The 16,106-nt window shown below is 38.7% G+C and overlaps 1 protein-coding gene across 1 annotated transcript in view; it reads right to left on the bottom strand.

Moving 5' to 3' along the window:
- Positions 1–16,106, bottom strand: part of LOC137502166 (protein obstructor-E-like) — a 57,267-nt gene that overhangs the window by 15,946 nt on the left and 25,215 nt on the right. Inside the window, exon 4 of the mRNA XM_068229172.1 lies at positions 4,789–4,950. Within this exon, the coding sequence (XP_068085273.1) occupies positions 4,789–4,950 (162 nt within the window). The remainder of the gene's footprint in view (positions 1–4,788; positions 4,951–16,106) is intronic.

Here is a 16,106-nt window from a genome sequence, read left to right as displayed (position 1 = left end):
AATGAATAATATGGGATGTCGTCTTGAGAGAAGAGTGGTACATGGACAGACAGAAGTGGAGAGTGCTCGTAAACCACACCCAGGCAACTGGAGTGGAAAACTGATGATGATGATGAATATGGGAAAACATAATTTACGGAATTTATAATCGAGGTTCTACTATATTAGGACTGGTAACCTTCCTACAATGATAAAAATATATAAGGCATGGATGATCAGATTCTACTATTCCTCCTCACTTTGTTACAGAAGATTCTTTCGTAAGATTAACGTTAAAAGTATAACAGAAAATATGCGAAAAATTCAATCATAAATATTTCCCTGTTTATTGGTCGGATCAATTTATACTATGTATAAATTTGGAAATTTTATTTACTATAACTTTTATTATGCTACACTTATTGATAGGATCAGTATTAATGGAGATATTTTTAGGCTGCCAGGGAAAACAAGTATAAGTCAGAAAATGTTCAAAATAAGGTAAGTCCAAGGTGTGAGTTCTGGAAGGGATTTTGAACTTTGGTCTAAGTAGTAGAGGTCAGAACTAAACTATATGTACAGTACTTCATTTGGTCCGAACAGTAAATGTAAACATGTTAACTAAGGGAGAGGAATACAAGTCATTTTTTTACTTTTAACTCGTTTACCCTGGCAGCCTAAATTTGATAACTTATTTTTAAATCTCCCCACCAAGCTACTATTTTACCCAACATGAATAATATTATTTATAACCCATATTGGCATAGCGGAGTGGTGACCCCATCTCCTAGCAGACAATCGCTGCAATCAGCCTCCCGAGAATTGGTGAACAAACCATAAACTTTAACCAACAAGAGGAAATGCTCATCAAGTGCTGACCACCTAATGGAAAACAAAAACAATGCAAGGACCCTTGGTAGGCATGGCAAGACAATGGTACCTTCGTTGAACTCGCTTTCAATGACAGAATGGGACATCGAATAGAAGTATTAAAAAATAGAAAGAAGCCTTCAGGGAGATCTGTCATGTACTGTATGATGGCGAACATGGATCTGAAGACAGACACAACTGTAAGAGGAGAAAAGTGAGAATGAGAACTATGAACATTCTATCAATGACCAGAAAGATAGAACAATTCATAGACATGATGGACAGGAGACAAATATCTATACTGAGACCAAGTGAAACTTATGGAAAAGGAATTTCAAACATATGATCAGCAAAACTATGAAGAATATTGAGAAAACACCAAAAATACCTACAGTCAAGATAGAAGAAGTTCGCGCGAAGAATACAAGATAAGAATCCAACACCGGGTGAATTGGCTGTGTGGTTAGGGCTCCGCAGCTGTTAGGTTGCATCCGGGAGATAGTGGGTTCAAACCCCAGTGTCATCAGCCCTGAAGATGGTTTTTCATGGTTTCCCATTTTTACACAAGGCAAATGTTGGGGCTGTACCTTAATTACGACCACAGCAGCTTCTTTCCCACTTCCAGGCCTTTCCTATCCCATCGTCGCCAAAAGACCTATCTGTGTCGGTGCGACATAAAGCAAATTGTAAAAACAAAAAATTCTGCTGAAGGATGAAGTTACTAATGCATGGAGAGAGAGAGGGGGGGGGGGGAGAGTGGAAGACTTTCAAAAAACTTTTGTGGGAGAAACTAAAAACCTACATGGAGTAGGTTCAATCAAGAGGGAAAAGGAGTCACTGTGGTGCAACAATCAAGTCCAAACAGCTGTGAAAGACAGAAACCAAATAAAGAAGGGACTAGACAAAGAAAAAACAAAACTGTGGGCAAGAAAGCAATGACCAAGAAATCCTCAGACTCTGAGAAATACACAGAGCCAAGAAACTTGCTGTTAAGGAAAAGTAAAAGAGAAGAAATGGAGTGAGTTTGCAGACACACTTGAAGAGGATAATAAAGGAAACATGAAATTGGTGAATAGAGTAGTGAAGAAAAGAAATAGAATGGGACAATGGAACTTCATTGCAAGATGATGGAGAAGCCAGGGAAGAACTCAAGACCTACTTCAACATGCTGCTGAATGGAGATACAGAAATTGTAACAATGGACAAACAGCCAAGTTGAAACATTGAACCAATAATCACACAGCTGGAGATTGAGAGGCACTCGAGAGCATGCGGAAAGGAAAGGCAGTATGTGTAGATGAACTGAACGTAGATATGCTGTGAGCAGCAGGAATTCCGGCAACCCAGAGGTTGTACAGACTACTCAACATGATGTGGCAGGAAAACACCATCGCCGAGGATTGAAAGAAGGACATAATAATTGTAGCTCTGTTCAAGAAGAGAAGCAGATGTAAATGCACAAACCATCACAGTATTACCCTACTGTTACATGGTCTGAAATTATTGGAAAAAATCATAGAGAACACCCCCATTCCTAGGGGAAGAACAGTATAGTTTTAGGCCTGGAAGGGCAATTACAGACCTCATCTTTACAATTAGGATGCTGATGGACAAATACCAGTAGAAGGAGAAGTTTCTGATTTTAGTATTTTTCCAATAATAATAATAATAATAATATGGCCTCAGCTACCATGTGCAGACATTTTAATTTGATGCCATCTGGCTGTCTACTTGTCAATTTCAATGTTCCATTTTACTCTAGGCCTACTAGATTGCAGAGTAAATTGAATTTCTCTTGGGCATCTATGGCTGAGCTTTAATTAACTCTGTCGGGTAAACACGAAATGTGTCACCAGAGATCTTTTACAAGCTGGCATCGTATAACATGGAGCGTCGAATGAACTTTGTCCCTCCCTTCAAAAATCCGACTACCTCTGCCGCTATCTTGGGGTCCGGAGACTGACACCATACAACTGATGCACAGAGGCAGCTGGTATATGTACTGAGCATGACGGAAGTTTATTCAGAGTACAATGTGGTCACGAAAATTAAATCACTTGAACTGGCCCAAAACTGGTGACAAGCACACTCTACAGTTGTGTTGGCAGTAGTGCTACATCTGTAGCTCAGATCTTCTCCAACAGAACAAATACGACTAGGCCAGCATAGCTCAACTGGTAGAGCATCCAATGTGAAATCAGAAGGTTGTGGGTTTGGAACCCACTGGTGCCCAGTTAGCCACTTCAGCGTGTCATATATGTACTGAACATGACCTAACAATTGGAAAGTTTACTTCAAGTAAATAAAGAACATTTGAGGGGTATCAAAGTATTAATTATAAATTTAACCTCATGCCATGTTCCGTCCAGCGAGTGAAAGGTGCAGACAAACTTTGACGGACACTTCCATCCGCACACACGGACTACCTAGACACTTATTTACTGTTGATGTATCTTCATTTCTGCTCGTTACACTGGTTTAGGTAATCATATTATACCACTGAAACACCAGCTTCTTCACACACATCCATTTATTACGAGCTGTTGACTACAACTAACTTTCACACACACGAAGCAATTCAAACATTCAAAGAACAAAAGCAACCGAAGATAAACCACTCCACTCAATTAACTGAGTTACCTCACTGTTGTATTCCTTAAAACTATATACACATGACATTTTATTTTTATGAGAAAATCACACTTCCAACATTTACGGTTATTGAGTCTGCGAGGTTTGTTCTGTAAATTTTAAAATGTAACCAACAGATGTCAAGAACTACGTGCACTTCATTCCAATATCATAAACATTAACTTGCTCCTGAAATAAGAAAAAAAAAAGCATCTCACCGCATGTTATTTGTAAACAAATATGGCAGCGGCCTGGAGTGGAGCGGATGGTGTTATTCATGATTGGCTTGAGAATATTGATGTTGAGATTCACTATAAAAGTGTGCAAAGTGAAAATAATTCATCTTCAAATTATATGGATGAAAGTGAATCTGATTCTATTTCCGAAGAGCCAGCACCGACGCATAATTCAAGATTTACACAAGCTACAACATCAACAGGTAGGAATGTCAGTAATGACTGGATTTGGGAACTTGAAGCTAATAAACTTACTGATGTCATGTATAAGCCAGTTTGTGAAACTCACTGCTTGGTAAAGAAATGGTTAGAAGATAGTCCAACAGAATTATAATTGGCCAATGAATATCTAACCCCACAGTTCTGAGATTATGTAGGAAAAAAAAAAAAACAACACAGTTTATGTCTGTAAATATCCTGCATCTTTGCCAAATCCCCCTCACACTGGTAATATTCCCTTGATGCTTCAGGGTCGATATAATGGCTACTACCAATCAAAAATGGCTCCGACCCAGAAGAAATTAGAGCCATCCACGCTATGCAGAGTGGTGCAGCATGAGAACTCTGCAAGGATACCTCATTAGAGTACCTCAAATGAGAGGTTGCTTTGCATGTGGACACCTGTTTTCTTAGTGTTGCATACATGAGAGGACATCTCCAAATCATAAATGTAGCCGGGCTGAGTGGCTCAGACGGTTAAGGCGCTGGCCTTCTAACCCCAACTTGGCAGGTTCGATCCTGGCTCAGTCTAGTGGTATTTGAAGGTGCTCAAATACGACAGCCCCGTGTCTGTAGATTTACTGGCACATAAAAGAACTCCTGCGGGACTAAATTCCGGCACCTCGGCGTCTCCGAAGACCTTAAAAACAAAGTAGTTAGTGGGACGTAAAGCAATTAACATTAATTATTAATTAATCATAAATGTAGACTGGAATGAAAAAGGATGTTGTTTATATGTGTGTAAAATCCATGTATATATTTGTCTGCATTTCCTTAAAATAACTGAAAAAATAAATAGTATGTAAGGGTACAATTTTTTCCAAAAAATTGGTATGCCAAAGGGTTAACTCACAGTAACTTCACAGGCAGCTCGACTGGGATTATCACACAACTTGGTGATAGCATTGAAATGTTGATCTGGAGGACAGTCAACATATCTTCCTTGGCCGTCAATGCAGTCCAGATACTTGTGGCAGAAACCAAGGACAGGGAAGGCACCATTACGTCCAGGACACTGAAATAAACATGGATTATAAAGCATTCAATTATGTGAGTATTGCTAAAATTGAAAGCTTAATGATTTATTAGTGAGAAAATGAATTAACCTATAATGGGAAATATCTTCACATACTGTAACTAGTTGCTCAGAAACAATGAACTGAAAGAAAATACTAGTGTCTGAGATTTCTTTAAAATAAAAAGAAAAGTAGTTATAGAAACAAGCTTAAAAGTCAGTTTTAGCTTCTGGGGAAACTGATTGCTTCACATTTACTAAGGGATACATCATTTACCTCAGTAAAGAGTACTGAAGTATATTCAAAATGCTGGTTAACATGTATATAAGGTACATAGAAAAATGACACAATCTGCCATGGATGAAGACCATAATAGTAGTTTAAAAGACCTAAGATATAGAATATATCTTCAGTATCAACAGAACTAGTATCAACAGAACTTAAATATCTAATGCATAACTACAATGTGGGCAAGGGTCAGCAGTCCCGGTAAATTGTTGAGGCACACAGTGAAATAGTTGGCCGAGTACCTTCAAAGATGCTGGAAACAACCAACAAAGGAGATGCAGCTGGAATGATCTGGAAGTGGAAACAGCAAGATCCTTTGTCAAGAATCTTCTGCTGGTGAGAATGAGGCAACGAGCGAGAACGGGTGAGTTATGAAAAATTCTTGCAAGTCCTGAGCAATAATCACAACAATGACAAAATCACTGGTAATGTTATATGTCCGCCTGTCAATACTAATAAAAAACTATTTAATTAATTGTCAATCTTAAATAAAATATTTGAAATTATATAAAAAATATATCTTCTTCTTAAAATATTCTGATTACTCTACATAATGTCTCTAAAAATCATCTGTGCATCAAGAACTTAAAATTTATATTACAGCTCCTTCTGTATTTGTTGAAATACCTCCCAAAATGGTTAACAACTTTTGAGCTGGGTTGTGATTAAGCTTTCCATTACATGTTGTGGCTGCTTGTTTACAAATCAAAACTCAAATACAGTACATACAATAGACCTTGACTCATGAATCAGTGTGATCTTGCTTTTCTTTCTCACAGAACATGCAAGCCAGTTTTGTTGTAATTCACTCCTTTGGTACCTGTGTGCCTTCTTGTATACTTGTCAAATCAGAACCATTTCTGATACCATCTGATAAACCATAGTGGTTAAAATAATAAATTAGTCCTGAGTGAGTCATACGAGAGAGCATGAGTGAGGAGTGAGTCTGTCGAGTGGCTACAAAGAGTTCAGCTCAGCATGTTAGTTGTGTTGTGGAGTGAACTGCTCGTGGAACAGTACTGCATTGCAAGAAACCCTGTTTGAATAACAGGAGTTCAACACACTGAAAGGCTGTATCTTCAGCCAACTTAGTGAGTACAAAGTATGTGAAGTGGAAAACTCAAACTCAAGTGTTCTTATAACTATCTGTACACTCACGATCAGAAGAATTCTGGGTGGAAAGGGGAACAGGTAACATTTGGGCGTACATTTTGGCCAACCCTGAGAATGAAGAAGAGACAAGCAGGGACAACGCCATGTGCGTTTGTCTTCCAGATGTGGCTTTGTGCTCTTACTGCTCCCTCAACCCCCTTCCCCTTCCTTTCTTCTTTGTTCATCAAACCACTCAGTGTGTTTTGCACTCTGGCTATTATGCTTGTTCTGGATTCAATTACAGCACTGACTATCATACATTCATTTACAGTCTCATAGTTCCCACAGTTACACTCAGTCAAAGAATAATCCTAGAATAATATGAATAGCAGTTTTAAAGAACACCATATATAAAACAGAAATACACAAATAGATATACCTTTCATTTCTACTGTTTCACTGAAGAGGCCATGTATATTTTCTTGCATAGGAAATGTTTATTTAATTTTTTTCTCATATAGAATGCAATCCTTGGTTTCTTTAAGACAGTTCATTTTTTCTTTTCTTACAACTCACCTATCATTATTCTTATTTTATTTTTTAGAGGATTCTGAAGAATATTTTTCACTTACAAATCTTTGTAAACATAAACATTATATCTTTTGGTTTTTTATGTAATTTTATGCCATTAAATTTCTTGCCTATTTCCCCATAATTATATTATGAGAAAGGCAAGGTATGATATTTCAGTAAAAGAGTATATCTTTAAATGAAACCGGTGGGCGGTTCTGGCAGGGCTGTGCCGCCATAATGGAATTCATTGTTTTGTAATCTATTTTGGAATTAATCTCTAATAAGAATTAATGTAAGACATGGGGGAAAAAGCCTAGGTACTTTGTAAAGTGGTTGGCAATTTTGCTGAGGGCTCCACCGTTCAGCGCTTACACCCGCCTGCACTCTTCCTTCCCCTGAAAAGCCCACATCATCCTTCCAGGCTCCTCCCGCACCTCGCACACTTGCGAAGTCTGGGGAACTAGTCAGGGCTCTCCTGCCACAGCCCGAATGCCTCATGACTAAAGAGAAAACATTGTGCTTGCTGGACAGCAGCCTTTACCATTTCCTTGAAAATAGAAAAGCAATATGTTTACAGCCAAATAATTAAGATACCATTGTATAACTGAATAGCACACCACCACAAGATCGACTTCGCTACATTTGTCCGTCCCTTTATGTAGTCAATTACAGAATAAAATAACATTAAATATTTATTAAAAGGCGGTAGGCAGCACCTAAAAGCCCTTCATGCATGGACCACCACTGAATGAAACATGAATCACCTTTCTAAATTTTTAGTGGAAGTTACACTGTTTCATTTTAATTTCTCATGTTCAAAATTCATATCCATGTATACTTAAGTGCAAAATACAGTTGTTCTTGTTTTGACAGTGCTCACAAAAGTATTAAAATTCTTTAATTTGATACGGCCTATACTGACGAACATAAGGCTTATTATTTCTTACAATGGTTGAGCGCAATGCCATTTGATAATAAAGTCACGGTCGAGACCGCTGATATTTCAGCTCAAAAGGAATAACAGAAAACAAGAGAACTTGATCCTCAACGAGTGATATGTTTATTTTCACTCTCTCCATCTGCCTCCCCTCGCTCTTCAGTTGTGTGCATGTGTTAAGCTTCTTCATGGCCTTGATCTGACCAATGAGAGGGAGTGTAAGCCAGTACTGGGCAGTTCTGAGGGCTGTATAGATTTCCTTGCCTGAAATGAATATTTCTGGCCACTAGTTTCCAATAAACATCAGTGTCATGGTAAAAACTTATTCAAGGAATCACACATAATAAACTTCATGCTTGAGCCCATATTGTCATACGTATTAATTTGTGAAATCCTTATGTCAAATATTCCACCTTTACAGTACTATGAATCATCTTTACTATTAAGACTATATTAAGCTATAGTAATGAGACATGTTTTGTCCTGCTTCCACGACATCTTCAGTCAAATAAGAACAAGACCTATTTTAAAAAATATGGTAAGGACAAAGTTCAACTATTTAATAAAAGTCTTTGCATCCTTGTTGCAATGCAATGTGTTGAAGTCTTGTCAGAATCTTTGGTAATATGTAAAAATGTCTTAAAAATAACCTGCCATGGGTGTACCAAAGAACATAACATCAAAATATTGCATATAGTGTGATACAGTTAAAACAAATAGTATAAATATGTTATTTATAAACATAATTATTATTTCTAAATATTTAACCCTCGACTGGCGTTGTGAAAACTTTGGTACGTAAATGACGTTGTGGGGTCAAAAATGATACCATAGAATGGATGACCTCAAACACCCTTTATTTTTCAAAAATAAATACATGTCAATTATATTTCCTTATACCTTTCGCATTACCTACAATGAGAAATTAATATCCTTACTGATTATAGATTGTGAGATAATGCACAATTGTTTTACCATCACTTGAATCACACTCCCATGAATTAAACTGAAATGAAAACAAATTTTAAATGCTCATTGCTCCAAAGCAAATTATAAGGTACGTTTAAATATTATAGTATGCAGAACTCATAAAACTTTTGAATTTCATAGTCATTTACTTCATTTTCACAACCACATAAGGGTTGGAAGTTTGACAGTAATGTTCTGGCTTTGACTTCTCAATTGCCTGTTGGGTTCGGTAGCTGACCACTTCTATTTGTTCCTACCAAACAAAGATGACGGCTGGTTATTTACGTCTAGGTTGTCCGTGAAACTTCCCTCTTCCTCTTCCTCACCTTCTTCTCGTACCGAATCAGTATCGTGCTCGGAATTGTAATCTGGATCATTTTCATCTGAGAGATCGCTCTCGTCACTTCCTTCAGCATCTTCTTCTAAAACACTGCGATCCTAGGATCACATACTGACATGCTAGGGCGGGATGTGGAAGCCATAGCAAAGCTGACATGAAGAAAAAGTGCCAAGCACACTTCGAATTAAATATTAACACTTACAAAATTTTACGTCACGGCAAATTTCGTAACACAAACGCTGTTGTGGGATCATAAACGGCACCACACAATATTTATATCAAGTTCCTGAGAAAACCAATATTTACTAAACGCTAAAATACCAGATACCAGTTGACCTTGCACTAAGTAACAACTACAGTGAACGGCGATAGCCAGAACGGAATACGGAGGGAGCACCAGGGTTGTACGAATCCACTGGTATCTTTAAAGACCCCACAACACCAGTCGAGGGTTAAGTATGACTTGATAGAATCTGATGATGTTCTTTTAAGAACAAAACATGTCATTCTTTATTAAATAGTGTGTATTTTAATTCCTTGTTTAATAATGCCTTTTTTTACAGGTATGTTGTGGTATAATATCTATATTTAACCTGTGTGTTCGATAGACTGAAGAGCTTTCACATTATATTTAATTGAGTTGACATTGGAAAGTATGATTTCTTTCTTAACAAATTGCAACAAGGATGCAAAGACTTTTATCAAATGGTTGAACTTTGTCCTTACCATATTTTTAAATGGGTCTTGTTCTTATTTGACTGAAGATGTCTCAAAAGTGGGATGAAACATGTCTCATTATTATCTCACCGCTCACCACCCTCTAGGACCCCGATACCACCTAGGGGTGATGAGGTGAAAAACCTTATCCACCAGGGAGAGAGAAAAGGAGAGAGGAAAAAAAAGGACGGAGAGAGAGAGAGAGAGAGAGAGAGAGAGAGAGAGAGAGAGAGAGAGACCCTGGTGAGAAGGTTGTTAGCGTGTCCGCCCCAAAATGGGAGTAATAGCGAACACGAGGAAGAAGATGGGCACAAGAAGAAAAACACCGAAGTTCAAGCACAATTTAAAAACAAGAAATCATAGAAAAACTTACCGGAAACAGCGGAGGAAGACGACTAAAAGGCCGTGGAAGTTAATCAGAGGCAGTGCTCCACCGAACGTGGCGAATGAAAACCAGCATTTACATGAAGTTTAAAAAACTTAATGGAAGGGCAAATAGTAAGTAACAAACCAAGTTATTAAGATGATAAAGCCTAAGTTTATTTTTAAAACATAATGGCAAAATGTAAATAAAATCAACATAAGGTTGAAAAATGGAAAAGGAAATTAACAATAAGTAAAATAAATTAGAATATACCCAGGTGGGGTTTTAAAGAAAATTAATTCATTACTAAATAACAATTAATGAAAAATAAATACTCTTTAACAGATAATAAATGGGGAGCTTTATGAAAACAACAAAGAAGGAAAGGGGTGACCTCCGTACCAAATAAAATGTAATCAGAAAACAACGGAAAACCAATAGACTCTCTTACATAAGTACAACTTGAAATAAAATGTGATCGATCACGGATAGTTATTTAAAAAAACTAAGTTAACAATTATTCAATAAACTGGATCTTCAACGCGGTCGCTTCTAATAATTACCAGATTTGAAAACGTTCAGTTTACACCAAGGACAGTTTCCAAGGCAAACAGAATTTTACGTAAAAATACCTCCTCACGCGGGGCAAGGAAATGGTAACACAACATTTAAGGAGGAGAAAATAAATAAATTAATTTAAACAGTAAACGATACACTCAACCCCGAAATATATATAATTCAAGATCCACACAGGCTCAACACGCCAGACAACTCTTAACCCGACAACAATCCACACACGAACCGTCGCCAAGGTAACCACCAAAAAACAAGCAAGGCCTCCTAATACACGGAGGAAAAACAGGCCAGAGAAAATAATTAAATTCACCCAAAAACCCCAGAAGGGGGGAGGGGAGAAGAAAACATACCAAACGAATTAGAAAACAAACACACGAAAGCAAACAGAAAGCCGAAGAAGGCAAGGCTCGATACCTTGGAGGCTGTACCTTGGTTTACAAAGAAGGTTACAATTTGAAAGTGCCAAAAGTAGATCAGTAAAATTTTAAATTAATAATTCCAATTTAGTTCATGGTGAACCTTCCACATTACTGTGATTAGCTGCCGAAACAGTTTTCCAGATTTTCGATACCACACACGCAAATAGGAATAAATTTAACGGCGAAGTCCAAATATTTATTATTATTATTATTATTATTATTATTATTTTTCCAGAAATCTTCGAAAATATCAAAATCCTCTTCAGGACGACGTTTAAAGTGTGTCAAACACTGGTACGTACCTTAGGTGATGAAGAAATGAGAAGAATTTTTAACCTGACATTGTTGACGAAGAAATACAGTCAAGCCACCGGGATCCAGACCTCGTTGTGAAGTATCCAGACGAAAAATAAATCTAAAAACATGGTCAGAAGGAATGGCAGGAGGTCTCCAATTAGTTCATCTGGGGCAAATCCCCGTTATCGGGAGATTACGGTGGTTTCCAGCTACTCCACGACTCCATGACGCCGGACACAAAACCACACGAGCTCGCTATCATGGCGGACTCAAGCGAACTGCCTCTCGCGTCGGCAAGCAAGCGAGGAGGAGGCCAGTTTTGCCTGGTAGCAGGTCTGCGCATGCGCAACCAAACAGAGCTAGGAGATACTGCGCGCGGCCTACATTAGTTTAAAACGGTATGTCGAGCAGTCCATTGACAAAGATATTCTAGGGCTCACAGGCCAGTTCAAAATGTTTATAAGGGGGAGGCTCACATTATTTAATATTGTCTCAGCCCTCCCGCCCCGAATCGACGACAAAATCACATGCATATGCCATCAATGATGTGGTGGTCACACATATACTAAATTTGGGCGAAGTTGTCCAACAGAAAACGACCACCAAGATTAACTAATTTTAGTTAGGAGTTCACATGACCAGGTTAATAGTCCAAGACACAGTTCCATATCACATAGCTTTTAGAAACAATTGGCGGGGTGCGATCAACATCGGTGTCCAGAAACGTTAACCGATCACTCGGTAAATCACCAGAGTAATGTTTGTCACCAAATAGAGAGCACCATGACCAGAGTTCACCAAATATTCAGTTTCACCTAATACACATGTTTTCTATGCATCACACAATGATACAGTTTATGACACATGACGCAGTTCACCTTGAGGTTTGGCAACTCTCATACTAATCACAGATATACTGACCAAAATTAAACCAAAACCACATGATTACAAGTCCACGCATTCAGGTTATTTTCTCAAGCACGGTGGTAAATTAATTTTTTAATGCATGAATACCTTTACAAGTCTCCTATGATATTAAGGGAATGCATGATCTCGAGTTGCAAAAGGGTGACAACAGGGGAAAGAAACGCACAACGGGACCAGGGGAAGACCAAAGAAAGGCGCAATTGGTGAATGAAATCTTCAAAATAAGTGAACCGCCAATTTTAGATCAATACAGTTTTGTTACGCTTGATTGAGTCAGGGCCACGGTACACCACTCAAAACACAGCAGTAGGTAGTCAACGAGGTAAGCACCAGTTAGTACACGGAGTATCCATAATACCAGAATGGAACGAGCAACCACACCCATCACCATAGCCAAACAAGACCTCAAACTTCAACACTCGATTCGGTTAGCAATCAAATACCCAGAATTAAAATCACCCCAAAACAACAACCCATAATCAAGAGCATCAACCACAACATAAGGTGCCATAACCGCGGTGCCAAATAGCGATTTTCCACAGAAGTTCAGATCAGAAACTCTGAGAGAACCAACACCTAGTCCACAAGTACCATCCCCACAGTACAACGGCTTACCACCACTAACTAAACATAATGAAATATGACATAGGTCATGAAGGTTTTTCATCTAGACAAAGGTCATAACACAGGCATACTCCAATGGAAGCAAGTTAAGTCCAAGATTTAGAATTTAGTAGATACAGGGCTACGACACAGTGAAGAATCGACCACTAACAGATTCCGAGATCCACTGACAAGAGCATTAGGGCAAAAAAAAATTTCAAATACAGGTTTAACTTCCCACATCAAAACACACCACCTAGTTGAATAAGAGTGAGGACAAGAAACCAAAACGCAATAGATAAATCCAGCTTCAAGAAGTTAGAGTTAGGATATTAAATATGGAAAATCCAAGGCTTAAAAGGGTAAACATGTTTAGAGCAAGGGAAGGATTGACTGGACCAGTTGGAGACTTCTTAAGGTATCCAGATGGAGGGTTCGCGAACAGTCTGTCATCGACAACCGATCAGACAAGCAACACCAAGCAACCGCACACATCATTAGTCACAAATAAGCAACCTGGAATTAACGGAACAGAAATAGGGATAGAAGAATCACAGGAGGGAACACAATCTGGAATCAGTAACCAACCTACTACACAGAACCTTAAATACAATCAATTTCACAATGGCCAGCCAATCAAATTAAAAGGCAAAGTAAAACCTCAGATCGGAAGACCAAAATGGAAAATATCGAGCAATGACGCACACAACGTACACCACCGGATACCCAATAGGGTCTCGGCATTACCCGGTCTACAAATACGTGACTTTCCCATCACACTGTCGCTCTACAGCCAACAGGTACTTTCTCCTATCCACCAGGAGAGCAAGCAAATAAAACATAAGTGGCGGAATACGAGGCGAGTCCATGGAAAATGCTCACAGTAGCATGAAGAAGGCAGTACTCTACAAGAAGACCCCATAATCTACTCGCAGGAAGATTCCAGTACCGACTAAGGGAGCACTACTCCGTCCCATACCAGAGTAGTAAACCCAGAGCACGGTAAGATGACAAACACCAATGTCAACAGACATTAAGAGATCCACTGAGAAAAATGAAACACCATAGAGTGGTAGGTAAAATAAAAATGAGCTTTACAGTAGAAGAAATTACAGACACGACATCAGATCAATAGGAAATGCATGGAGACAGGGAAAGAAAAACCCGAGCAAACCAAACAGACACATTACTGAAAACCAACAAGCTAATTCTGAGAGTAGTAGATTCACGTAGAAGAAATGGCCATATCCACAGAACACGGAGGTAAATCAAAGACAGACACGAACACTGCCCATACCAAGGTGCCAACATCACCAAATAATACAACACAAAAGAATAACCCAACCATGACAAACCACACCGGACATGCGTCAGCTCCACAAAGGGATTAAAGGAACACTAACATCCTCAACAACATGCCGTGAAGTTCTCATGCCACCCCAAAATAAATCCCCAAAAATAATCCACGGTACCGTCACAACACAACCACCTTACATATGTCCAAAGCCATCCCAATGAAGGTTCAAAAGGGCATATACCACCCCTCAGGCAGAGGATCATCAACAACACAACACAAGACCCGACAAGTAGATATGGTAAGGAATACTAGAACCTACAGCTCAAAGGAATTAGATAAGTACCAATAGGTTAACAAAATTTTGACAACACATATTCTAGGCATATAATTACCACGGCAGTGCACGATACCAAAATGGAGAGAATAATCAGGCATAAGAAACACAAAATTACCAAATAACGTTTACACCGGGATGAAAACCAAAGCAGTAGTTCTGAAAAGGTCAATTAGTTTAATTAATACACAGCAAGACAAGTCACGAGTAGGAAAATAGAAGTGGCCCAGACACCAGATAAATGCACTTCAACTAGTTGATAGCTTACACGAGGAAGATGGTTCACGACACACCAGAAATAGTGAAACACGCTCGACCAAAAATCAGGAAGGAAAAAACCAGTTAAAACTATAATAGCTCAGGCACAAGGCCATCCAGTTATCCCAACCTAATACCGGCCAACATGGCCCAACCAACTGATGACTGCCTCACGAGCAGTTGACAGGAAAGACAACTCCAATCACAAACCAAGACCAGACATACATTCACATATTCACGGATGGGATGATGAAATGAAAAGACACTCAAGCCAACAACACACAGCACACAGCCAAGGCACAAACACACAAAGCTCGGTAAAGATCGAAGCACATTATATAGGCAGATTTCAATATACCAAATTCCACACAAGGATGGGAACACGTCTCTAGTAACAGGTCAAATAAACCAGACATGATCTCACAAGGGTGCATATTTAACGGCACACTAAAAGCCAACTACACTTCAGATAACAGTAACCTAAACCAAATTTAAAGAAATAACAATAGACGAGTAAGGTTAAGCAATTTCCAAATTAAAAACCAACCAAAGAGCACAGAAACATTACAGGCTTGATAAGTTTCAAAATACCATGATGTTGCCCACTAGATTATCAGATACTAACAGCCAAGAACGGTTACTGGCATGGAAACAACAGAGGTTAGCCATAAGTAGTAGGGGCAAATAACTTTACCCACACAGCCCCAATTAAATGAAAAGCACATACAACCATCAATGCCATAACACCAGGTCACATTTCAAAACCATGAAAGGGCATAACACATCACCGTACACTTCAGCACATAACGTTTTACACATATAAGTAGGCATATTAGGACATGCTTAGTGGCCAGGTCAAATTATAATCAGAATCACACACCAGAGTTAACGCAGTAAGAAGGTATTAAATTTAGAAGACAAATAAATGGTTAGCATGTACACCACCGAGGTACCATACAGGAAATATGCTAGAAATGATAATAACAACATTAAGTCTCGGAGCCCAAAGCAAGGTCAGAACAGGTAACACAACAAGGTGACCCCAGGACACACTATGTCACTCTCCAAAAGCAACCGAGCAACCTTCACATAACATAATGATCAGAAAAGCTCTCCACGATTAAACCAGATTAATTCCCACCGAAATCGCAACCACAGTATGCA

Source organism: Anabrus simplex, chromosome 9, assembly GCF_040414725.1.
Source record: "Anabrus simplex isolate iqAnaSimp1 chromosome 9, ASM4041472v1, whole genome shotgun sequence".
Taxonomy (NCBI): Eukaryota; Metazoa; Arthropoda; class Insecta; order Orthoptera; family Tettigoniidae; genus Anabrus; species Anabrus simplex.
This window is presented reverse-complemented; position numbering and strand designations above follow the sequence as displayed.